Here is a 25,107-nt window from a genome sequence, read left to right as displayed (position 1 = left end):
TTTTTAGAAGCTTCATAGACACTGCTTTGACTTTATAAGTATCTTTAATTGACTTTTTGGGATTAAAAACGTGGTCAATAAGTTGGCCATGTCCCACACATATTGTTAGCTTAAAGACCAAGCTCACTATGTGGCCCGCACATAAAAAAACTTGTCTTATAAGCCAAGGCACATGTCCTACAAAGTCAACACATATTGGAGGTCTTATAGAACGTTGCCACATAGCCCCTAGTAATATAGTATATATAGAGATAAAAATAAAGCCTTTTTCACTCTTATCAATCCTTTTCTTGCTTCCAGTCTAGTTTCAAGGGTCTCTAGTTTTCTTCACTTTTGGCAATAGCCATTTCAGTTTCTTTCCTAATATACATATCAAGTTATTTCTATTTTGTCATCTTTCTTTGAGAGAAGTCTCACTTGTTTATTTGTCTTTATCATGTTCTTGTCCTTGACAAATTGACAAGAGTACACTTATAATATCAGAGCTTTGTCTAATCTTAATTAAGAATGGATTACCCCTTTTTCTTGATAAGACATAAGCATATTAGAAGTTACGGATTACCTTCTTCTAAATTGATATTGTCCTTAGTATTTTCTTTTTTTTCAAGTTCTCTCTTTTATTTGTCTTAAGCAATATTAGACATCTTCTCTTTTCTAAGTGTTATCATAGCAAAACTTGTTGAAATGAAAAGTGCAATGGCACAAATGCAAGAGCAATTGAGGGAATTAATGCTCGCGATGCATCAACTCAATTTACCATCACAAGGAGCAACAAGATTGGCAAGAAGTGAAGATATAGAAATGATTGGAGCTGCTTCAAAATTTGCACCAAATCATGTTCCTTCCTCTATGGTAGAACGTCCTTCCAGAGTTAGAGAACCAAGAATTGCCCTACTAGAGAAGTTTGATGGCACCAGATTAAAATTTAGAGGATTTATCAATCAAGTATAACTTGTGATTGAACTTCAACCCCAAAGCTATCCAACTCCAAGATTGTAAGTTAGATTCATTGGTACTCTTCTTTCAGGTTCAACATTATCATGGTTTTTATCTTTTCTTGAACAACGGAATCCAATATTGGATAATCTAGAGGTTTTTTTGGTGGATTTTCGATCCATGTATGGAAAACATGATGCAATTTATATTGCAACCAATAAGATCCATATTTTACGATAAGGTAATCAATCAATAACATTGTATGCTTCATAATTTTGAAAACTTGTAACTGATATCAAGTAGGATGATGCTCCACTTATTAGCCAATTTTTCTACGGATTACAATATGAGGTAAAAAAATTAATGCTCAACTTACGTGATCTTCAAACATTGAGTCAAACAATCGACTTTGTTGTGAAGTGCGACAATTGCCTTTTTGAATTCCGATCTGAGAACCGTATAAGTGGACCTCAACGTTACTATAATTCAATAGCAACACCAACATCTCTTTAACACATACATTTTGAAGTAGACGATATGCAAATTGATGCAGTACATTTTAAATCTCTTACTGAGTAAAAAAAGACTCGTCGTTGTCAAGAAAGATTGTACTTATATTGTAGAGAACCTAAGCACACTACTCAATATTATCCAAAGAAGCAACGCAACCATAAAATGAGGAGTACGGCAATCAAAGGAGATAGCATGTCGAAAAATAAATTTGTCTAGATAAAATAGGGACCGTGCGATTGGAACCTTGTACAATGCCTAGTGAAGGTCCTATCTTCTCCTCAGAACCCTCTCCATGATTTACAATAAATATTATTCTAGGACCTAAACATCTCAAAGCCTCTACCTTTCTAGATTCAAGAACCTCAGCATGTTTTTTAGATGAAAAATTTGTTAAAAGACATAGCATATTTTTAATAAAGAAAACTAAACCTGTTCATATAGAAGTCATAGATGGTCGTCCATTTTCTTCAAGACATATTACTCATGAAACCCTTCCTATAGAAATAGTAACTTATAGTCATACTAGCTTTGTAATATTTAATATCATTAGATCTCCTTCTAATCCAATCATTTTAGGTTTATCATGGCTAAAAAAATATAATCCTAAAATAGATTAGACTTCTCATAGTCTTAACTTTTTTGAAAGTATAACTAAGAGTGTAGTTAATCAAATAGAAAGTCATAAATTTAGTATAATTAAACCTATATTTGTAGCTGCAATTGCTTTCTTGTATGCTGCAAAAGAAGGATCATCTTCTGTCATTTATGCCACACCTATTGCTACTGGTGGAAAGACTTCAAGTGGCATCTCAAGTCAATATCAAGATTTTCAAGATGTATTTGAGAAAAAAAAATGCGGATACTCTTCTAGAACACCGTTCCTATGACTACTCAATTGACCTTCAAGAAGGAGTACAACCGCCATTTAGACTAATCTATAATTTATCTCAAAATGAGTTGGCTGAATTTAAGGAGTATATTGAAGAGAATTTGGCCAAGAACTTGATATGCCATTCCAAATCTCCAACAAGAGCTCCAATTTTATTTGTGAAGAAAAAATATGGATCATTGCGGATATGTGTTGATAATCGAAGACTCAACAAAATCACTATAAAAAATAGGTATCCACTACCTTTGATATCTAGACTTCTTGATCACTTGAATCAAGCTAAGATCTATACAAAAATAGATCTACAGAGAGCGTACAATTTGGTACAGATCAAAGAAGGAGATGAATGGAAGACTATGTTTCGAACAAGGTATGGACATTTTGAATACAACGTCATACCTTTTAGACTTACAAATGCACTAGCACCATTCCAACATCTAATGAATAATGTCTTTCAAGAGTTTTTAGATGATTTTGTTGTATGTTACCTAAACGACATCTTAATCTATTCTAAGAACTCAAAAGAACATAAACTTCATATTCGCCAAGTATTACAAAAACCAAGAGATGCAGGACTCTATGCCAAGATAAAAAAGTGTATATTTCACACTACTCAAGTCGACTCCTTAGGATACATCATTTCAAATGATGGACTTATGATGAATCCTAAGAAAGTTCAAACTATTATGGATTAGAAGATCCCAAAAATGGTAAGAGATGTCCAATGTTTTTTGGGATTTGCCAACTACTATCAGATCTTCATCAAAGACTTTTCTCAAGTTGCAGCTCCACTTACATGTTTGACTTGCAAAGACAAACTTCAATGGAATCAAGAAGCAGAAGTAGCATTTGAAGCTTTGAAGATAGCCTTTGTTTCTGTACCAATCTTGTATCGCGTCGATTTTTCTAAGCCATTTTTATGGAAATAGATGCATCAGACTTTGCTTTAGGTGTTGTATTGTCACAAATAGGAATAGATAATAAACTTCACTCAATAGCTTTTCATTCTAGAAAACTTTCAACATCTAAAATCAACTACGAGATCCACGACAAAAAACTTCTTACAATCGGAGATTTGTTTCAAGAATGGCACCATTATCTAGAAGGTGCTTCTAGCCTAGTCACAATGTATACGGATCACAAGAACCTTGAATATTTTATGTCAACACATATTTTGAATCACCGTCAAGCCCGTTGGACTATGTTTTTGTCAAGATTCAAATTCAAGATCACTTATCGACTAAAAAAACAACAAGGTTTATCAGATACACTCTCTAGACGATCTTACCTTGTATCAAAAGAAGGAGATGTTACTTTTGATCAACAATGGACAATTCTCTTGAAGCCAGAGCATCTTCATCTTCGAACAATGAAATCAATACTAACTATTGATTCAACCTTCATTAAGCAAGTTTAGTCAAGTATGTCTTTTGATCTTCTTATTCATGATATTAAGGAAAATCCTTCAAAGTCTCATGATACTTCCAAGTTTGAATTCAAGAAGAATCTACCATATTTTAAGGGACGCCTATATATTCCAGAAGGTGAAGCTCTATTACTTGTTGTTTAAGCTCGTCATGACTTTTCAACAACAGGACATTTTGGATACAATAAAACTTTAGAACTAATATCCATAGTTTTTTGGTGGCCCCAAATGTGGAAAGCAGTCAAAGATTTTGTACAATCTTATGATGTTTGCTCGAAATCAAAAACTCCTCGTCATCGACCTTACGAACTTCTTCAGCCATTACCTATTCCAGAACAACCATGGTCTTATGTTTCTATGGATTTCATCACGGATCTTCCAATCTCAGGTTCTTATGATTCTATATTTGTGATAGTAGATCGTTTTACCAAGATGGCACATTTTATACCATGTACAAAATCCATCACATGTGAAGAAACAACTAAGCTCTTTCTTGACAATATCTATGGCTATCATGAATTACCCAAAGATAATATATCAAATAGAAGAACTTAATTTATATCAAGATTTTGGTGGACTCTTTTCAAGATTCTAAAAGTGGATATAAAACTATCTTCGGCATTCCATCCTCAAACTGATGGACAAATGGAGCATGTTAATCAAATTTTGGAGCAGTATTTAAGATGTACCATCAACGATGAAGGCATAGTTAAAAGAAGCTCAAGAACAACAAAAGGACAATGTGGATGTCTATCGAAAGGAACAACTAGCATTTCACATGGGTGATAAGGTATGGTTACTTTCTTGTAATATCAAGACCACTCATTTTTGTGACAAGTTGGACTATCAAAGGCTTAGACCATTTTTTATTTCTATACAAATCAATCCAATTGTATATCGTTTACACCTATCGGAGTAAATAAAAATCGATCTAATATTCCACGTATCTCTTCTTGAACCATACAAGGCAATGGACATACCAAGAAGAAGACAAGCTTCACCTCTTCTTAAAGAAGTGGACAATAATGAAGAGTTTGAAGTGGAAGAAGTTTTAGATTCAAGGCAATACCAAAATAAATTGAAATATCTTGTCTATTGGCATGGTTATGATATTAGTGAATGCACATGGGAGCTAGTAAAGAATCTTGTAAATGCAACAAAGGTGGTGGAGGCTTTTTATCAACAACATCCATCAAAATCAAGATAAAAACCTTCTTTATAAAAGAAATAAGATCTAGGTAAGATAACATTCTACTTTCAATCCTTGTTTGTAGCTTCTTTGTAGTTGTGACGCTTAGGAGATGGAAAACCAACAACCAGCAGATTTGACTCAAGAGCCTTTGTTTGCTGACTTATCGAATGAGATATTACGATTGTCACAACCTTCAAGATGACACAATCGAGATGAAGATCTTCAAGAACGACATATTCTTCCTCGAATAGATGGCGAGATACAATGCATTTGGTATCATGACCTTGGAAGGGACTCTCGATGTTTGGTGATTTTACTAGAGGTAGGAACAAGTCCTGATGGTATTTCAAATGTTTTAATCGAAGAAAGTTATGAAGGCCTCAATAATGATCAAATAATTGGGTGGTCTTCCTGCCCTGGTATGGGATACTATCGATGGTTGAGAGGCCCTATCAATCATCTTTGAAGAGAATAAAGATCACAATATGTAGCAAACACCATTCGTCGCATCATAGATTTCCTCAACATATGATTATCGCTCTTCATAAAACTCGTCTCTAGAAGGGAGGATAATGTCATGGACATATGCATGTAAGCCAATAATTACATGTATAAATAGGTAGAAGTAAGTAAAAATAAGTAAAAATAAGTTAATTCTATAATATTTGGTATAGAAGCTTTCTGGAAGCTTTATAGACATTATCGTATTACGTGCTATCTTGCTTGAGAACGCACCGGGCGTCTGGCTGTAGAAGATAAAACAATATTTTGCAAATATTCAAATAGGCTAGTGGGTTTCAACCATCTAAATATAAACTATTTCGGATTTCAATATAAAAGCTTAATCTCAATATAAAATGCTTAGAAACACTATTTTTAATAATTTCAAGATAATATAAGCACAAAGTCTTTTGTTATATGTTAGTTTTATTTTTTATTTTTTATTTTATTTTATTTTATTTTATTATTTTATTATTTTATTATTTTATTTTTGTTTTTATTATATTTTTTTATTTTATTTTTAATCCTAACTCTAGATAGCGAGCTTCAGCAAGCTGTAATTCTCAATCTGACCATCCGATTGTTGTAAATTTCTACCACTAGTGTCTTTGCAAGCCTTCTAAATGCTCAAGAAGTTTCAATCCAATCTAACTTACATATTGCAAGAAAACGCCATTAATCCACACTGATGTATTTTGACCGCCGTCTAGAAGTCCTCGACTTACAATGCCAAAAGTCACCTTATTCTAGTCGGTAGATCTCGAGATATTACAGAAACCTTAAATAATTCAAATCTGCTAACTTTCGATACCTCTTTATACTAATGGTCAAATATCCTCTATCTGTTCTGTCAGATTAGCACAAACTTTTGCATGCACTCGACATACTCAACCTTCTAGACACCTCTAAATTTCAACCGCATAAGTTTCTCCAATTTCACAAAATAGTCAAAAGTACCAGCTGTTACTTTATTGTAAAAAATCCAATTTACCAATACAAACACTGACTTTGAGTAACGATTGCAAAAGTCCTCTCAACCCCTATGAAATCCAATTCTACATCTTTCGAAGGAGCTTGAAGCTAGCTCTCTGACTCCAAAACCATGATCTCCAAATGTCCCTTTCCTTATCTTCTCCTCCCTTTTAACTTTGTGTGGTCTCCTTTTCTCCCGCCTCGGACTCCAAATTGGAACAGCCAACGGCGCTTCCCCTAAATTCTTGTCTCTAAGAAGATCTTTCCACGGAAAAGACATTTCTCTCTAAATGGCATGGAAAATGGAACAGCTTAAAATGGAACCAAAGCCTCCGTATTCGGGACCTCATAGGGTTGCCCAACCAAATCAGGTCTCATATTGGGTAAGAAGCCCATACTACGACCTGGATTGGATATCTCCGTAATTGGATCAAATTAGCCCTTCACATCAGACTCACCCAAATATTGAATTGGTCCTTTCTTCTTTTTTTGACTCCTAGTAAGAACGACTCGGACTCATTCCACCCGATTTACACGAGAATCTTGAGGACCTTGATTTATCTCCTCAATTTTTCCTTGACATTGGATCTCCTAATCCCGTTTATTGAATTTGGACGGAGCATTATATTACTGATAAGTATGCCTTGAGTATATGCAATTTCTACATACACTAGCGCATAATCATCATTGGCTTTGAGATTGGAACATTCACCAACATAATGACCAACCTATCTTCAACAAAAATGATGAAGTGGTCTTCCTGCACCTCCATCATGCATATTAGGTGTCTCCACCGGTATATACCTACTAGGCTTGTTTCATATAGGGTTGAAAAATGATCCTGGTTGTCGTGTTGGTACGGAGGGTACTTGGTTCAATGACGTCGATGGGGTGACATTAACTAACCTTGAATATTGGCAGTGGAATTGGCCACTATTTCTAACATCCAAGATGAATAAATATTAATAATAGCTTTTTCATTTATATTTTCACCATATAGTCGTGTTACAACACGACAACGCTGCTTTGACTTTATAAGTGTCTTTAATTGACTTTTTGGGATTAGAAATATGGTCAACAAGTTGGCCATGTACCACACATGTTATTAGCTTGAAGATCAAGCTAACTATGTGGCCCACACATAGAAAAACTTGCCTTGTAAGTCAAGGCATGTGTCTTACAAAGTCAACACATATTGGAGGTCCTATAGAATGTTGCCATGTAGCCCCTAATAAGATAATATATATAGAGATGAGAGTGAAGCCTTCTTCATTCTTGTCAACTCCTTTCTTGCTTCCAGTCTAGTTTCAAAGGTCTCTAGTTTTCTTGGCTTGTGACTATAGCCATTTTACTTTCTTTTTTAATATATATATATATATCAAGTTATTCCTATTTTTTCATCTTTCTTTGAGAGAAGTCTGACTTATTTATTTGTCTTTATCACATTCTTGTCCTTGACATTTTGATGGATGTTGTCAATGAAAAGCCTCTACCTTATTTGCTGCATTCACAAGATTCTTTATTGGCTCCCATGTGCATTCACTAATATTATATCTATGCCAATGAATAAGATATTCCAACTTATTTTTGTGTCCCCTTCAGTCTAAGACTTCTTTTACTTCAAATATTTTATTATTTTCCACTTCTATAGGAAAAGGTGGCACTTGTTTTCTTATTGGTATGTCCTTGTCTTGTATGATTCAAGAAGAGATACATGGAATACTGGATGAATTTTCATTGACTCTAGTAGGTATAAATGATATGAAAGTGGATTGATTTGTGCAGAAATAAGAAATGGTCCAAACCTATGATAGTGTAACTTGTCACAAGGACAAGTAGTCTTAACATTGTGACAAAATAACTATATCTTGTCACCAACATAGAATGGTGGTTGTTTCTTTCGATAGACATCTACATTGATCTTTTATTATTCTTGAGCTTCTTTTAACTGTGCCTTCATTGTAACATGTAGTTCTAAAAATAATTTATCAAATCTTCCATCGTAGGATTATCAGCTTCTGAAAAGTCAAAAGTATCAAGTTATGGATGATAGCCATAATTAGCAAAAAAAAAGGTGTTTGTTTTGTAGAAAAATGTACTGTGTTATTATAAATAAACTTTACCAATGGTAAAAGAGTTATCTAATCATCTTGTTGGTAGTTGATAATACATCTTAAATACTACTCAAAAACTTGATTAACACACTTTGTTTGTCCATCAGTTTGAGGATGGAATTTTGAAGATAATTTTATATCCACTTTTAGAATCTTAAAAAAAAATCCGCCAAAATCTTGATACAAATTGAGTTCTCCTATCTGATATGATATCCTTAAGTAATCCATGATAGCAATAGATGTTGTCAACAAAGAACTTAGATATTTCTTCACTTATGATAGATTTTGTACATGGTACAAAATAAGCCATCTTAGTAAAATGATCTACTATCACAAATATAGAGTCATAAGAACCTAAGATTGGGAGATCCGTGATAAAATCCATAGAAACAAAAGACCATGATTGTTGTAGAATAAATAATGGTTCAAGAAGTCCATAAGGTCATTGACAAGGAGTTTTTGATCTTGAATAAATGTTACATGATGAAAAAAGTTTTTCATATCCTTCCACATTTGTGGCCATCAAAAACCTCACGATATAAGCTCCAAAGTCTTGTTGTATCCAAAATGTCCTATTGCTGAAAAGTAGTGACGTGCTTAAAGAACACATAATCGTACTTCTTTTTTTGGAACATATAATTGACCTTTGAAATAGAATAGGTTATTTTTGAATTCAAACTTAAAAGTATCTTGGAATTTAGAAGAAGGATTCTTAATATTGTGAACAAGATGATCAAAAAACATACTTGATTGGATTTGTTTCACAAGGGTTGAATCAACAGTCAATGTTGATTTCATTACTCGAAGATGAAAATGCTTTGGCTTCAAAAAAATTATTCTTTATTGATCAAAAGATGCATCTTCTTCTTTTGGTATAAGATAAGAATGTCTAGAAAGGACCTCTGACAAACTTTGTTGTTTTTTGGATCGATATGTGATCTTGAAATCAAATCTTGATAAAAACATACTCCAACAGGCTTTGTGATGATTCAAAAGACGTGCTGACATGAAGTACTCGAGATTCTTATGGTCTGTGTATATGGTGATTGGATTGGAAGCGCCTTCTAGATGATGATACCATTCTTGAAATAAATCAATGATTGTAAGAAGCTCTTTGTTGTGGATTTCATACTAAATCTTGGTTGTTGAAAAGTTTTTGGAATGAAAAGCTATTAGATAAAGTTTATCATATGTTCCCATTTGTGATAATACGACACCTAAAGCAAAGTTTGATGCATCTGTTTCCATAAAAAATGTCTTAAAAAAGTTGACTTGATATAAGATTGGTGCAAAAATAAAGGTTGATTTCAAAGCTTCAAAAGATGCTTTAGTTTCTTTGTCCCGCTCAAGTTTGTCTTTACAAATCAAACATTTAAGTAGAGTTACAACTCGAGAGAAGTCTTTGATGAAGATCCATAATAGTTGGCAAAGTCCAAAAAGTATTGGACAGCTCTTATCATTTTTAGAATATTCTAATTCATAATTATTTGAACTTTTATAGGATCCATCAGAAGTCCATCATTTGAAATGATGTATCCTAAGGTAGAGGATACATATTCTTGATGGTGATCTTATTGAGTCCTCGATAATCAACATACATCTGCAATGATCTATTTTTTTTTCTTCACAAATAAGAGTGGAGCTCCTATTGGTGATTTAGAATGGCGTATGAAATTTTTGGCCAAATTTTCTTCAATATATTCTTTGACTTAAGCTAATTCATTTTGTGATAAATTATAGATTAATTCAAATGGCAGTTGTGTTTCTTCTTAAAGGTCAATTGAGCAATTATAAGGATGATGTTTTCGAAGAGTATCCGTATTTTTTTTCTTAAATACATCTTAAAACTCTTGATATTGGCTTGGAATGCCACTTGGAGTCTTTGCATCATTAGAAATAAGTGTGGCATAAATGACACAAGGTGATCCTTCTTTTGCAGCATGCAAGAAAGCTCTTCCACTTATAAACACAGGTTTTATTGTGGTAGACTTATGACTTTCTATTGAATTAATTTCACTCTTAGTTATACTTTTAGAGAAGTCAAGAATACAAGAAATCTAGTCTATGGAAGGATTATACTTTTCTAACCACAATAAACCTAAAATGATTGGATTAGAAGGATATCTAATTACATTAAAGATTTTGCAACTACTATGACCACTTATTGCTTATTATTTATCTATAAGAAGTGTTTCATGAATAACATCTCTAGAAGATAACGGATGACCATCTATGACTTCTACATAAACAAGTTTAGTTTTTTGTACTAATGATATTTTATGACTTTTAACAAATTCTATATCTAAGAAACAAGCTAAGGCTCTTGAATCTATCAAGGCGGAGGCTTTATAATTGTTAGATCCTAAATGCACATCTATTATAAAATAAGGAGAGGATTTTGAAGAGAGGATAGGATGTTCATGAGAAATTGTAGAAGATTTTAGCTGCACGGTTCCTATTGTAGTTGGATAAATTCATTTTCTGAAACATTGTCTTCTTTGAAAGTTATGTTCTTTATTTTGTGGTTTCATCGCTTCTTTGGATAATGTTGAGCAGTTTGTTTAGGTTGTTTACAATATAAGTACAATCCTTCTTGACCACGACAAGTCTTTTCTTATTTAATAAGAAGTTTAAAACGTACCGCATCAATTTGCATATCCTCTACTTCTAAATGTATGTGTTGAAAAGATGTTGGTATTACCGTCGAATTGTAGTTACATTGAGGCCCACTTGTGCAACTCTTAGATCAAAATTTAAAAAGCCAATTATTACACTTCATAGCAAAGTCAATTGCTTGACTCAATGTTTGAGGATCAAATAACTTGAGTATCAATTTCTTTACTTCATATTGTAATCCATAGAAAAATTGGTTAATAAATGCAGCATCATCCTACTTGATATCACTTGCAAGTTGTCAAAAATGTGAAGCATATTATGTTACAAATCGATTGCCTTGTTGCAAAATATGGATTTTGTTGGTTGCAATACGAGTTGTATCATATTTTCCATACATGGACCAAAATTCTACCAAAAATACCTCTAGATTATCCAATATTAGATCTTATCATTCAAGAAAAGATGAAAACCACAATAGCGCTGAACTTAAAAGAAGTGTATCAATGAATCTAACTTGTGATCTTAGAGTTGGATAGCTTTGAGGTTGAAGTTTAATCACAAATTATACTTGAATGATAAATCCTTGAAATTTGGATCTTGTACCATCAAACTTCTTGGGCACTATAATTCTTAATTCTCTAATACTTGAAGGATGTTCCACCATGGGTGTAGGGACATGATTTGGTGCAGATGTTGAGGGAACTCTAATCATCTCTATATCCTCACTTCATACCATTCTTGTTGATTCTTATGGTAGTAAGCTAAATTGATACATCACAAGCATCAATTCCCTCAATTGCTCTTATATTTGTGCCATTGTATTCTTCATTTCAACAAGCTCTGTCATAATAATACTCAGAAAAATATCTAATACTACTTAAGATAAGTAGAAGAAAGGACTTGAGGACAAAGAAAATACTAAGAACAATATGAGTTTAAAAGAGGGTAATTTGCAACTTCTAATATGCTTATGTCTTATCATGAGAAAGGAATAATCTACTCTTAATCGAGACAAGACAAAGCTCTGATATTATAAGTATACTCTTGTGAATCTATCAAAGATATGAATTGGAATATGACGTATAAGCCAATGAAATCTGTATCAAAGAAAAAGTGAAAAAATAAAAATAATTAAGTACATATATTAAAAAGAAACTGTAATGGCTTATTGCCAAAAGACAAGAAAACTTGAGACTCTTGAAACTACACTAGAAACAAGAAAGGAGTTGACAAGAATAAAGTAGGCTTCACTCTTGCCTCTATATATACTATCTAACTAGGAGCTACATGGCAATGTTCTATAGGACTTCTAATATGTGTTGACTTTACAGGACACATGCTTTAGCTTACAAGGCAAGTTTTCTACATGTGGGCCACATAGTTAGCTTGTTCTTCAAGCTATCAATATGTGTGGCACATGGCCAACTTGTTGACAACGTTTTTAACCTAAAAAGTGAATTAAAGACAACTATAAAGTCAAAACAATATCTATGAAGCTTCTAAGAAGCTTCTATAAAAGATATTATGGAATTGACTTACTTTTACCTACTATTATGTAAATCATTTAAGTAATTATTGGTTTACATGTGTATGTCCGTGACACTCTCTTAGTCCCTCACTTCAACATTGAACCTCATATTAATTATGTTAATTTTGAGGGTATGAGTTTGATATATTTTCCTATCAAATCGTGCTTTGTGTTGTATTTGCCATGTCTTTGTTACTTTGTCCTAAAAACCCCACTCAATAATGAGCAAGGGCACCTTAGTGCTCTCAGGCCTAATCTTACTTATTGGAGTACCTTAGTGATTTTAAGCCCAATCGTACTTGTTGGAGCATCTTAGTGCTTCCAAGCTCAATCTTACTTTTTGCTAACTAAGATTAGGAATAAAATGTATTTTATTAATATTATATTTATATTATTATACATTACATGAATATTTCTTCAATTATAAATAAAATAAAAAATTATACATTATTGAATACAAAATATTATATATTTATTTTTTAATATTTTTTAAAATAATATTAAATTGATATATAAATTTTAAAATATTTGAATATAAAATTTTAATTTTTAAAATTACATCTTATAATTGAGATTTTTTTTAGATAATTTTATTATTAAAATTAACTTAATATTTTAAAAAAATAATAGTATCTTATCTTTTATATTAGTTAGAAGAATCATTTCTATAAATGTATGCATATATATATATATATATATATATATATATATTCATACATTATGTATTTAAATCTATCAAAACCAATTCTTAATGTAACATTATCAAATATGAATGTTTTTTAAAATATCAATAAATAGACTTTAATAATAAATGTAAATAAAAATATTATATATTAAATAATGTTTAGTTTTTTAAAATTATGAGACTCAATTCTACATTTCTTTTACAAGTAATATTTAATGAAATTCCATTTTTTGTTTGTTAAAGTACTTAAAATATCCAGCTTGGATAAAAATAAAAATAAAATAATCATGTATAAATGGATAAATCTAGTAGCACTTTTAAAAAATTGGAATTTATATTTTATTGTATATCACATTTTGTAAAAAACAAATGTAGCAAATTACACTCAATTATAATGTGTAACAAAGAGTTTACTAAAATGGCTTCTGAAAAAAGATTTAATAAAAGGAATACTCAATTGCAAGGAATCACATTGATGGTTGACCAAGGCGACTTTTTTAGAAAGGATGTATTACTAGTTACAATGAACATACAAGATTCTAAAAAGGATAAATCAAGGCACACATTTAAAATCATCTAAAACAATGATACTCATGCTAAACAATTAGTGGAATAACTAAGTAAAATCCCTTTAAATTTTACAACCAATTCAAACAAAATTTGTAATTTAATGCAACTGATGTAATAATCCAAGACATAAGAGAGAAGAAAAAAATGACAAAAAAAATAGTAAAATAATTATGCCACCAAAATCAAATCATCCAAAGAACAAAAACAAAACAAAACAAAAAAAATGTATGTGTATGATGTATGTATATATACATATATATATATGGTAGAATAGAGCACACATAAATAATATTGCAAACAAAGAAAATGAACTTTAAAAATAAATAATAATGTGCAACAAAAAACACCAGACTGCATTTCAATCAATGTCTGCATTTCATTTATCAAATGAATCCCAAACACTGAGTCTAAATCTTGTTTTTTTGTGCTAATTGCTGAAGTAGAGATGTCTCATAAAAAATTATAATTCACTCTCATAGAATTCAATTTTGTTTATCATTGCTTAACATAAAAACATTTTGAAACATGCTCTTGTTCTGTAAAGAACACACACACACACACACACACATATATATATATATATATATATAACAAACTAATGCATATATAATTAAAAATCATTATTATTATTATTTTTAAAAAATCAAGAATAAATCAAAAAAAAAAAAAAAACCAATTCAAGCTAAATAATAACAAAAAAAAATTAAGGCTTATAGAGAATGTTTTATTTTTATTTTACATTAAGTATCAAAAATAGAGGTGGAACAAACTTCAATTTGAATTTTGATTTAACCAGATTAAAGTATGTAATTGAATTTAAGATGTTATTAAATTTGTTCAATGCAATTGATACTAATGCAGATAATGTATGCAATTTTGAATTCTACTTTGGGAGCTAAATTGGAAAAAGGTTACAAAAAAATAACAATGGAAATTAAACTAAAAGATGAGCATGTTGAAGGTTTAATCAATGTTCAATGAAAGTTAGTGATATGTATTTTATTGATTCTTTTCATCAAATGTTACTAGAAATCAAATCACATCATTAAACATGGGATAGATATTGTTGAAAATAAATTCATGATTGAAATCAATGCAAAAGACCATAATTTTATTTGTTTATCATAATTTTTCAATGAATCTAGAAAAATCTTTGTATAAAGCAAGAGTTATTTTAATTGATATTTTTGTACTGCAAAAACATTCCATATACGTTTTTACAGTTCTTTTCGATTCATAGAAGAAATGAACAAAAAAATAATCTAATTATATTTACCCTTTCAGATGATAATTTAATAATAATGTTAATAAAGTTAATATTTAGTAATATTAACAAGAAAAAAAGTTGCAAATTGTACATGATGTATATTCAATTTCACATGCAAGATTTGTTTTGGACTTAAAAGTTATGTTTTTTAGGGATACAAAATATTTATAAGACATAAGTTAATTATTTTTAGTTGTGTACATGTATCAAGAGAGAATTGTAAAATCAGTTCGATTTTTTAATCAAGTATTTTTATCAAAAAATATAATTGTGCTTGTAATTCATATACTTTAATGGGTAAGAAAACGATGTTAGTATTAGCAATTTCTGCTTTTTAATGAAAATTTGAAGGGAAATAGTATAAGCTTAAGACTAATTTTGTGGATAACAAACTTGTTCAATTTATTTTTACATCCATTAAAACACTCAAATAATATCATTATTTGTAAAAAAAAAATATACAAAATTCACATTTAGTATTTAATCATTCCTAACAGCTTCATGTATAAAAATTTGATTTGACATGTAGCGATTTTTCATTACATTATTTGGACAAAACAAACAAAAAAACATAAGAACATTCATCCATGTACATCCATCCATCCATACACTCATTCACCCATGTACATTCATCCACCTATACATATTCATTCATCCATTTATGCACGACACCGCAATACTTACTACCATGTAGAAGGGACACGTTTTCAAGCACAGTGGGGGTTCTGTTGCATCGTCAACAAAAGTTGGTACAACTACTACTACAACTACTGCTACTATACTTCTTCAATTACTTCCACTAAGAGTAAATTGTGTGCAGGGGGAAAAGAAAAAAAGAAAAGGCATCTTTGTAACAGAAATCAATATAAATGAGTTGAACATGAGAAGCAGCCCACGTCGGAGACATACGATGAGCTCGGCAAAGTCGATCATGGCGTCGCGACCTGATCGACCAGGCTACTCGTGAGTGAGCAGTGGATCCGTAGTGGTCTCGCTCCCATGGAGCCCTGGTGGAAATGATCCGCGAATCTGATTCGTCGTCACGCATCCAAGTGAAGGCGCGTGACCACTCTACCACTGACCTGCTCAAACAGAAGGACTGCTTCGGTCATCGATGACTGGGGCTGTGTGTGGATGGACTGGTGTGGGTTGCATCTGAGGGTGAAGTTATTTGTCTCAACAGTGCCGGTGAAAGCAAATCTGCCCATCTGGAGTTGAATTTTTCAGGTGTGGGAAATACTGTTTTGGCTAGTACGTCATGAGCTGCGATTTAGCGCTCCTCGCATCGTGTCTCCCATAGAAAAAAGAGAGAATAGGAAGTTTAGTTCAATGAAGGGCAGCACGTGCTGCTTTATCTAGTTATTACCTGGTGCAGGCTTGCGATCTTGTGATCTGAAGCTGGAACGCTCCTCCCGAATGCCTTTTCGCTGTAATTTTCTAAAATCAGTGCAAGTTCGAAGAGGAGTTTAATAAACATTCACAAGTTGCGTTCTCAAAGTGCTCCCCTAAAAACCTACCCCGTAGTATAGCTGTAATCATGCATGAGACCTTAAAGCCCTTGGGGCGAGGAAAATTACTTGCCAAGCGGGAAATATAAGTTTCTTAAAGAGACCCACAAATACATTGGCCACGTTTTCTGCCATAGGCTGAAGGTGACCAGAACTAGGAGTTCCGAACTCCTCTGCACTGATAACGGCTACTGGTGCGGACTGAACTCTCTTGACAACATTCTCGTCTCGCTTAGGCTAGATGCATGTGTCAGTGTTCCTCTCCAACAATCAAGCTGCACGAGAAAACAGAACAAAACTACTGGCGCTCCAACAGGTAGAAAACAGGTAGACCGTCACCACTTGGTGATGTCCTCGGAAGACAAAAGCTCTCACCCTAGGTCCATCTACTGATTACCTGTAATTTTCCTTTTTGAAACGTACGCACTTTGTGTCACTTTTCGGAGATTTGTTGGCTGTCTCGTGTCGCAGTGACCAGCGATGATGTAACTGAAACGGAGTGCGTGCTACTGCTACTTTTTGCTGGCGAGGATGACACGGCCTTTGGGCTTCAAAAAATGGCGAATATCTAATAATATGGACACTAGGACTTTAGAGGTACTTGCAAAGGAGGTGATTGCAAACTTGCTTTCATACCCCCATCTTTAACGTCCTCTCGCAGTTTTAAACTCGGAATCTCTCGTCTTCATGGGGTTTCTTTTATATCCTGTTCTGGGTTGTGGTTGTGTTGAGTCTTAGTTCTTCGAGTGGTGTGTTAGCGGGACTAGTAACTGGTCGCAAGGATAAGCTTTGCTGGTTCATGTTTTCATGCTTTCTTGGCAAGAGATTGAGGGGTTTCAATCAATAAGCCTTCTGCGCCTTTCCGTATAGAAAACAGGAAGGAAACGTGTTGAGAGATGAAATCAGCTGGCAGATCATCTTCATGCTTGATGCGGCTCTCGTAGAATTCTTCTTGCGAGTCGCGACTACAAACCAGTTCTTGTAATGGGACGCAGGCGCTGCATGCTGTAGTTGGATGGTTAGAAATGGATTATTCTTAGTGACGAAAATTTAGACAGACTGATGAGAAGTAGGACCAGAGATGTGAGGACGAGACTTTTAGGACCCCCGACGGCGACTGGGGTAGTGCCTCTCGGCAGAAACCCGAGCCTTTGGTGAGATGATTGTGTAGGTCAAACAGTTCGTGTTTATGTGTTATCATCGTCGTCGTATTTTCTTTTACCTCGCTTCTTCAGCCTTGAGACCTCTCAATATTATCTTCGTGCTCCGCTGGATCACATCCAACCCTGCTTCACGAGTCGAACGACTTTTACATTTAAAAGCTTGTGTTGAAGAACAGTAGGAGGGCGAGTGGGATGAAGGATCATTGAATCGTGATTTCAGCAATTCATGTCACCAAGGTCTGCCTAATGGATTCTCACTAGTTTACACGATAAGCTAAGTGGACAAGGGCACGGCTGCAATTGTTCGTCGATTTTGGATAGTTTTATAGAGTGCTCATGGGGTTTTTACCACGTCGAATATAGAACCGTGAGCTGCATATTGCAGGATACCTGGCCTGAAATCTGGCAGGATACGATTGCTTCTGACTTAGTTTGGGCACGATGTGGAGGTCAGTGCAGGCTGTTAGAGCCGGAAAGTATGTAGACTCCAAGGAAGACGATGATGATCTTGCAGCCAAAACTAAGCATTTTCGAAGCGATGATTCAGTATGGATTCGAAAGGGCTTTGTTGTCGCCAGCGTCGCCCTCTTTTGCCTTTTTCTCCTCACTGGATTTCTCTCAAGGACAAGATTGACTTCTGAGCCCTCTAACGTTTTCAAGTATGTAGAGGCTTTCAATTCTGAAGTGCTCGAGTCCGGCTCCGAATCGGAGCCCGAGGAGCCTGGTTCAGATTCATGGGAATTAAACGACCACTTAGAGGCAAGTAAACAGGTCGGATGCCACAAGGATTCTGCTAAGCTTAAAGTTTTTTTGTACGACCTGCCGCCTAAGTTCCACTACGGCATGATCCCTGAATTCACACCCGAAGAGAGCCAAATCTGGCCGCGGAACGTGAGCAATATACCTCGGTACCCCGGCGGATTGTATCAGCAGCACAGTCCTGAGTATTGGCTTATTTCGGATTTGGTCACCTCCGACATGCCCGAGCGTTCAACGCCATGCACCGCCTTCCGGGTTAAAAATTGGCAGATCGCGGACGTGATACTTATCCCATTCTTCGCGTCTCTGAGCTACAACAAGTATAGTAGGCCAGCAGTCCGAGGAAGAAAGAAAATGGACAGAAATCAGGAACTTCAAGTGAATTTACTCTCGTTTCTGAGATCCCAGCCGGCGTGGCGAGCTTCCAACGGCGCAGACCATGTGCTCATAATCCATCACCCCAATGCTATGGTGTACAAGCGGGAGCAGTTTCGAAGCGCCATGTTTGTGGTGGCGGATTTCGGACGCTACGACGCGGAAGTGGCGAACATTGCTAAGGACGTGGTCGCGCCATACAAACACATCATACCAAATTTCGACGACGATATCGACTCCGTATCCTCGTTCAATACCAGAACTACTTTACTGTTCTTCCAAGGTGCGATCGTGCGCAAGGAAGGCGGTATTATCCGGCAGAAGCTGTACGAGCTTCTGCGAGACGAGTCCGACGTCGTGTTCGTTAACGGCACAACTACAAGCGCCGGAATCCGCAGCGCTACGAGTGGGATGCGGCAGTCGAAATTCTGTCTCCACATGGAGGGCGATACGCCGTCTTCCAACCGTCTTTTCGACGCAGTTGCCAGTCATTGCGTGCCGCTGATCGTCAGCGACGACATTGAGCTCCCCTTCGAGGATGTTATCAACTACACCGAATTTTGCCTGTTCGTGAACTCTTCAGACGCGCTGCGCAAGGGCTTTTTGACCAATTTGTTACGTAATTTTGGTGAGAAGGAATGGACGAGGATGCATGACCGCATGCGCGAGGTGCAAAAGCATTTTGAATACCAGTTGCCTTCAGAAATAGGCGACGCGGTGCAAATGACGTGGGAGGCCATCGCTCGCAAGGTGCCAGCTCTTACTCTCGCCCGCAACAAACGCCGTCGCTATTCTAGGTCCGAATTAGTCTCTTAAATTTACTTCCCCTCAGGAAAAAGAAAATGTGTATCATAACCTTCAGGTATCAATTCCGTGCGTAGAACCCACTAATTTATCCAGGATTGCTAACATCATAATTCAATCAGTTTTAACTTTCCTGTTAAGCAATCAGAATTTATTTCAATGAGGTTGGAACAATTTTCTCTCACCAGCAGAATTACGTCACAATGTGCACAGCAGGTCTGAGAGTATCTCATCATAGTCCAGTAGTTAGATATGACTCATACACCATTAATTTTTTCGAAAGGGAGTTGTAAATGGTGATGTATGTGCATAAGCGTAACAACTTCCCAACCTCTCCGCTGCCACTATTACTAGCGGTGGATGAGTTTGCGGAAAACGAAATTCTCTAACTTCAGTTACTAAGAGCATCTTTGCTTTAGAGCATTTACACAACCTCCCGGGTCACGATTAAGATTGATCCGGGTTTCAGGCTTGGTCAAATGCGATTAGGTGGACACCGTTGCACAAAGGAATGCAAGATAATTAGTCATGTCCATGTTATTTACGCAATCCGATGCGAAGGCTGCCTCTCTCTCTGATGCGAAGCTGCAGCTCCCGTGTCCCCTCTAATGTCAATGTCCAGGTGAAGGATGAGGCACAAAATCCGCATCATCCACACCATAATGATCCCAGACCTCCTCAATGATTTGCGACTGCGTTCGATACTGCGATATGCTTCAAAGGCTGCCATTTCGATCCAACCACCACTGCGCAACCACCGGGTCAAAGCCCTTCGATGTGGAGGGTTTGAGTAGCGGCATTTATCTCGATCTTTACCGCTAGCGAAGGATCTTACACGTGCACCTTGAAAGGGCACTGTGAATCATACGAGCCTGCCATTTACTTGGTTTACACCAGATCCTTGCTTGACTGCTCCGTTGCCAGAGCTGTGTTGGTTTTCCTTCAACATCATGTAATTATTTCGATAAACCCTAAAACCTGAATAGGTGCAGTGGAATGCCACACGAGGTTGAAATAGTTTGACTTCGGTCCACATTTCTCCCTCACCATCCTGTAAGCGGCCCACACATTTCCCATACTTGAGGCTTTTCTGGGTCTTTCTTTTTCCCCTTATTTAAAAGTATTATCCGGCTCAATGCCTCAAGCTACAAGGCTCCGCTGAGGACAAATACAGCACTGATATGCACAAAATAGCACTCACAAGCACTCACAGTAAGTTTAATAAAAACTTGGCATCACATGGCACTAACATGTAACACTGGCTACGAGAACAGATAAGACTCACCACCCACTTTTCCGGATGTCGTTTGCCTTGGTCCCCGGGAATCAAATGTGGGTTGTGAGGCAGACCTCCGGCATGGAGTACTTGGCAATTGTTCTGGAGATGTTGGACTCGACATTCTGGGCACACGTCGACAACAGCACACAAGAGAGAGATACCTTTCCAGATTCACCGGGACGAGATGTCCTGCCATGTGTCGGAACAGTAGCATGCCAGTGGATACATCGCCAGTGCATGCTTCGCCATGCTACTTTTCCGGGCTCTCCATGCTAGCAATCCGTAGACATGCAGATCTGTCGTTAGGCATGCAACTGCGTATGTTCATCAAATTCTCTTGAGCCTGACAGTGGTGTGATCAGTCCTTTTTTGACTCCGGTGAAGGTGAGCTCAAGGCTCATCAGTCGGTTCTACCATGACTTTGCATTCACTGAGGTTTTCCGCAAGTTTTGTCACACCATTCCAGTCTCATTATCTCGTGATTAGATTGTAAAGATAACTTTTGTTAATATGGCTCGTCTCAATGCCTCCAGGACCCTGCAGAGCGGATGACTTTTCACTGATTCGTGCCACGAAATTTTAGTTCGTTGTGTAGTCTTTAGTTTGCAGAGGTTTGCGAAAATGTGAATAAAATCATTTTAGTTCCTCATTCGTTCCTATGTATGCATGTCTGTTAATCTATATATATATATATATATATATATTCTTCTGTGTGTCTGTATGTGTAATTATGCCAGATAAAACATACATATATACTTCCTTATTTACTTGCTGGCATGCCTGAAATTGTTTTCAAATTTCATTGTGAAGTAGTTTTTAAAAAAGTTAGTATCAGCAACTGATCTAAATTTGCACCATCAAAGAGGCTGCAAGCTGGCAATGCATGATTTTGTTGTTTACATGCTTATTTCGTTTATCCACTGTCCATGTATCAATTGAGCTTATTGACTGGCTTCGTGAGTCTTCATTGTGGACATATAAAGCAATAAACTAAGTGCCCATAAAAGTGAAAATGGAAAATTATAAATTAAAGAATTGGCATTTTTCAGTCACTCCTTGTGACCAGTGAGACATAGGTCAGCCTAATTTCAACTTGGTGCAACAACAACATAATCAGTTCATCCTTGCTAATTACGTTTTGTTGATAATTTCAAAGTCTCAGTTCAAGTGTCAATTCTTGTAAGTTTCCAGGAACGTTTTAATGCATGATAGGTAAACCACATTGCCAATTTGCGTCACCAAGTTCTGAGCACCATGCAAGAAGAGAATACCATCTTTTTTGCTGTTGAGACATGGGACCCAGTCTGGAGAAATGAAGTGGTTTAATCTTTTGAATATAATCATGATTTGGATTCTAGTAGAATAAGGGGGAAGTATTGAGACAAATTTATGGTCAAGGTCATCCCTGATTAAAATATATATATATATATATATATATATATATTTTTTTATATTTATTTATTTATTTTCAAAAAAAATACTTGTAAGTATTTATAATTTATGATTGGATGATAAAAAAAATCTTTTTGAAAACTGCAAGGCTTTGCATAAAAGCTTTTCAAAACCTTAACTAAACAATTAACATCACTCCAAAAAGACACATTGGTATAAGAATCATATTTATGAAAACTTAATGAGTTATAAGATATCAACAAGGAGAAATATAATAAAACGTACAAATAAAGAATTGTGTTCATTTTAAATCTAATGATATATTTTTCAAATATTTTACTAAAATTTTTAAAAATTGCATATTCTAATTGGCTAGTAAAATCTTTTGTTTCAAATAATCCTATGCATATATTTATATTTTAACTTCATAATGCATAATAATTTTATTGTATTTATTATCTTTGTTGTACCTATGTAATACTTTAAAATTGAGAAACCATACTTAGATTAGAAAACATTTTGAACAAAAGAAACAAATAAGGGATATAATAAATTGATTAGTTAATCAATAAAACTAAATCAAATTTTTATAAGCTCATATTTTAAATCAAGCTTTGCTTCTATAAGCAATTACCTTGAACTAGATAGAAGTTCTTGATTCAAACATAATTCTTGAATAAAAATTTCTAGAATATTGACAAGAATACAAAATATCATTGTAAACATCAACACAAGAACCAAACTTAAGGATGAAGCCAATACACAGAGAAATTTTACAAAAAAGAATCTCTAAATCCAACTTAAGGATGAACACCATCTAGCAAGTTATCATGTGCAATAAGTTGAGAGATTGTATAAGAGATTTTGCTTTGTACTTTGTGGTGCGGAAGTTAAGAGTAGTAAGGAGACAACAATCAAAGGGCAAAATCCTCCTTTCTTAAGTACTTATACCTTTTGCAAGTAAAATATGTTGTCATACAAATGTTGGTATGTACAATAAGAAATATTCTTCATAGTTTTAGAGATTTTTAGAGATATTCTTCATTTGGGTTTAAATCCAAATGAAAGCATCAAATTTAGATTTTTCCACACATTGATTTTATCAAATCTAGTGAGATTGTTGTAAGACATATCTTCATGTGGACTACTCTCACCCTTGGGATATATATCTTCTCTTAAACTTGGGCTACTCTTATTGCCATTAAACTCCCAAACTAACTAAGCAGAAACACATTGTGGAGCAGTGTGAAGGGGCCCCTTCTGAACTTCATTTCATGTGAGACCAGGCTGGTGAATCCTACAGCAACACTGTGTCTGGATTTGCTTTGCTTTGTTTTGCTTTGCTTGCTTCTCAGCATGGCTCTCAGCCGGCCATGATTTCCACAAACATCAGCTGCGTTTGTTGAGCAAATGAAAGTTGTGAGCTCACTTGGAGGGGCGCATCGTTGATGTTGCTTACTCTTCAGACTTGTGTGTTCCTTTGCTCGTGATTTCAGACCATTTGGTGCCGAATCCAAGATTTCATTTTTGTTTGCTGGGTCTGCGTGCATGAGTGCTTGAGGGTAGTGGCTGTGAAGGATTCTCATTATCTCTCGATTGCGCAACACATACATTCTCTTGTAAACTTGCAGGAAGAGCGTGAGGAAGAAGAAGACAGGATCGTGCAGAATGCATACACTGATGGTCATGTTGGTGTTGCTTTCGTTCTTGCTGTTTGGTATTGTGAGCGCGCAAGGTGAGATTCGTATTAGTCTTGTCCCCCTTGCGGTTGTGAGTTGGTCACGCTCTGACGGATTTGCACTCCGTCATGAGATTTGAAATGTTTGGAATCATGCAAACTGTCTCCCATGAAAAATTTGAGCGAGGTTAGCTTTAGAATGGTTCAGCATGGTTCTACATGCTGCATGCATAGTAGGGTTTCACGAGGGCTTACTTGTATCTTTATCAACCTAAAAATAGTCGATAGGCTGTGAAAATGAAGATTACAAGTCATTTTTTACGATTGTAGCGTTGTTATTTTTTTCTTTTTTTGCCTCGTGCTCTTTCCACAGAAGATTATGTGAACTGGTCATCTGTGGTACTTATTGTGACTTATGTGGTAATCGCAGGTGGGAACCCATGTGACCAAGGTGACTCACATGCTCACTGCTATTGCTCCACTGTACAGTGGGGTACAGAAATAATTCGAATTTTTTTCCAAAGTGAATCAGTGTTAGAAATCACTGAACTTCAAAAAGCTCCAGCAGTTTCAAAAATGAACGCATTTTTGAGCAGTAAAGTGCATTGCGAAGATAGTAGAATCTAGTTTCATGGTGTAACAATTTTTCATTATAAAATTGTGAAAATATACATCAAGAGAGCTTTTTGTTACATACTATCTACCATCTCGTACTACCACCCCCAGCTGCAATCACCGCTTGCATCCTATAAGGCATAGTGGAAATCAATGTACGAAGCCACTCTATAGATATGGTATCCCATACGGATTGAATTTTTTCTATCATTTCTAGCTTACTATTAGGTCTACTATGATGTTTGAGCAAATCTTTTACAACCATCCAAACGTTCTCTATTGGATTCAAGTCCGGTGAATTGGCAGGCCAAAACAACTTTTCTAT

General features: G+C 35.1%; 1 protein-coding gene and 1 long non-coding RNA gene across 3 annotated transcripts; both read left to right on the top strand.

Moving 5' to 3' along the window:
* The first annotated feature begins 16,168 nt into the window (after positions 1 to 16,168).
* LOC112293390 (putative arabinosyltransferase ARAD1) lies at positions 16,169 to 20,002 on the top strand. Of its 2 annotated transcripts, none has more exons than XM_024542712.3 (2): positions 16,169 to 17,033; positions 17,189 to 20,002. In XM_024542712.3, the coding sequence occupies exon 2, from the start codon at positions 18,322 to 18,324 to the stop codon at positions 19,828 to 19,830; it is 1,509 nt and encodes a 502-aa protein (XP_024398480.1). In that variant the 5' UTR covers positions 16,169 to 17,033; positions 17,189 to 18,321; the 3' UTR covers positions 19,831 to 20,002. The 2 variants fall into 2 exon arrangements, with proteins under 2 accessions (XP_024398480.1, XP_024398479.1); XM_024542711.3 differs by having other exon boundaries at positions 16,169 to 17,044.
* A 3,835-nt stretch (positions 20,003 to 23,837) lies between these two features.
* LOC149987617 (uncharacterized) lies at positions 23,838 to 24,866 on the top strand. The gene is made up of 2 exons (XR_016497853.1): positions 23,838 to 24,224; positions 24,598 to 24,866. It is a non-coding gene; the product is annotated as an uncharacterized LOC149987617 (long non-coding RNA).
* Positions 24,867 to 25,107: the final 241 nt, after the last annotated feature.

Source organism: Physcomitrium patens, chromosome 16, assembly GCF_059467195.1.
Source record: "Physcomitrium patens ecotype Gransden chromosome 16, ASM5946719v1, whole genome shotgun sequence".
In the NCBI taxonomy this organism is placed as follows: domain Eukaryota; kingdom Viridiplantae; phylum Streptophyta; class Bryopsida; order Funariales; family Funariaceae; genus Physcomitrium; species Physcomitrium patens.
This window is presented reverse-complemented; position numbering and strand designations above follow the sequence as displayed.

Excerpts from the sequence above, each read along its gene's own strand:
- LOC112293390 (XM_024542712.3), top strand. The coding sequence starts at position 18,322 with ATGTGGAGGTCAGTGCAGGCTGTTAGAGCCGGAAAGTATGTAGACTCC.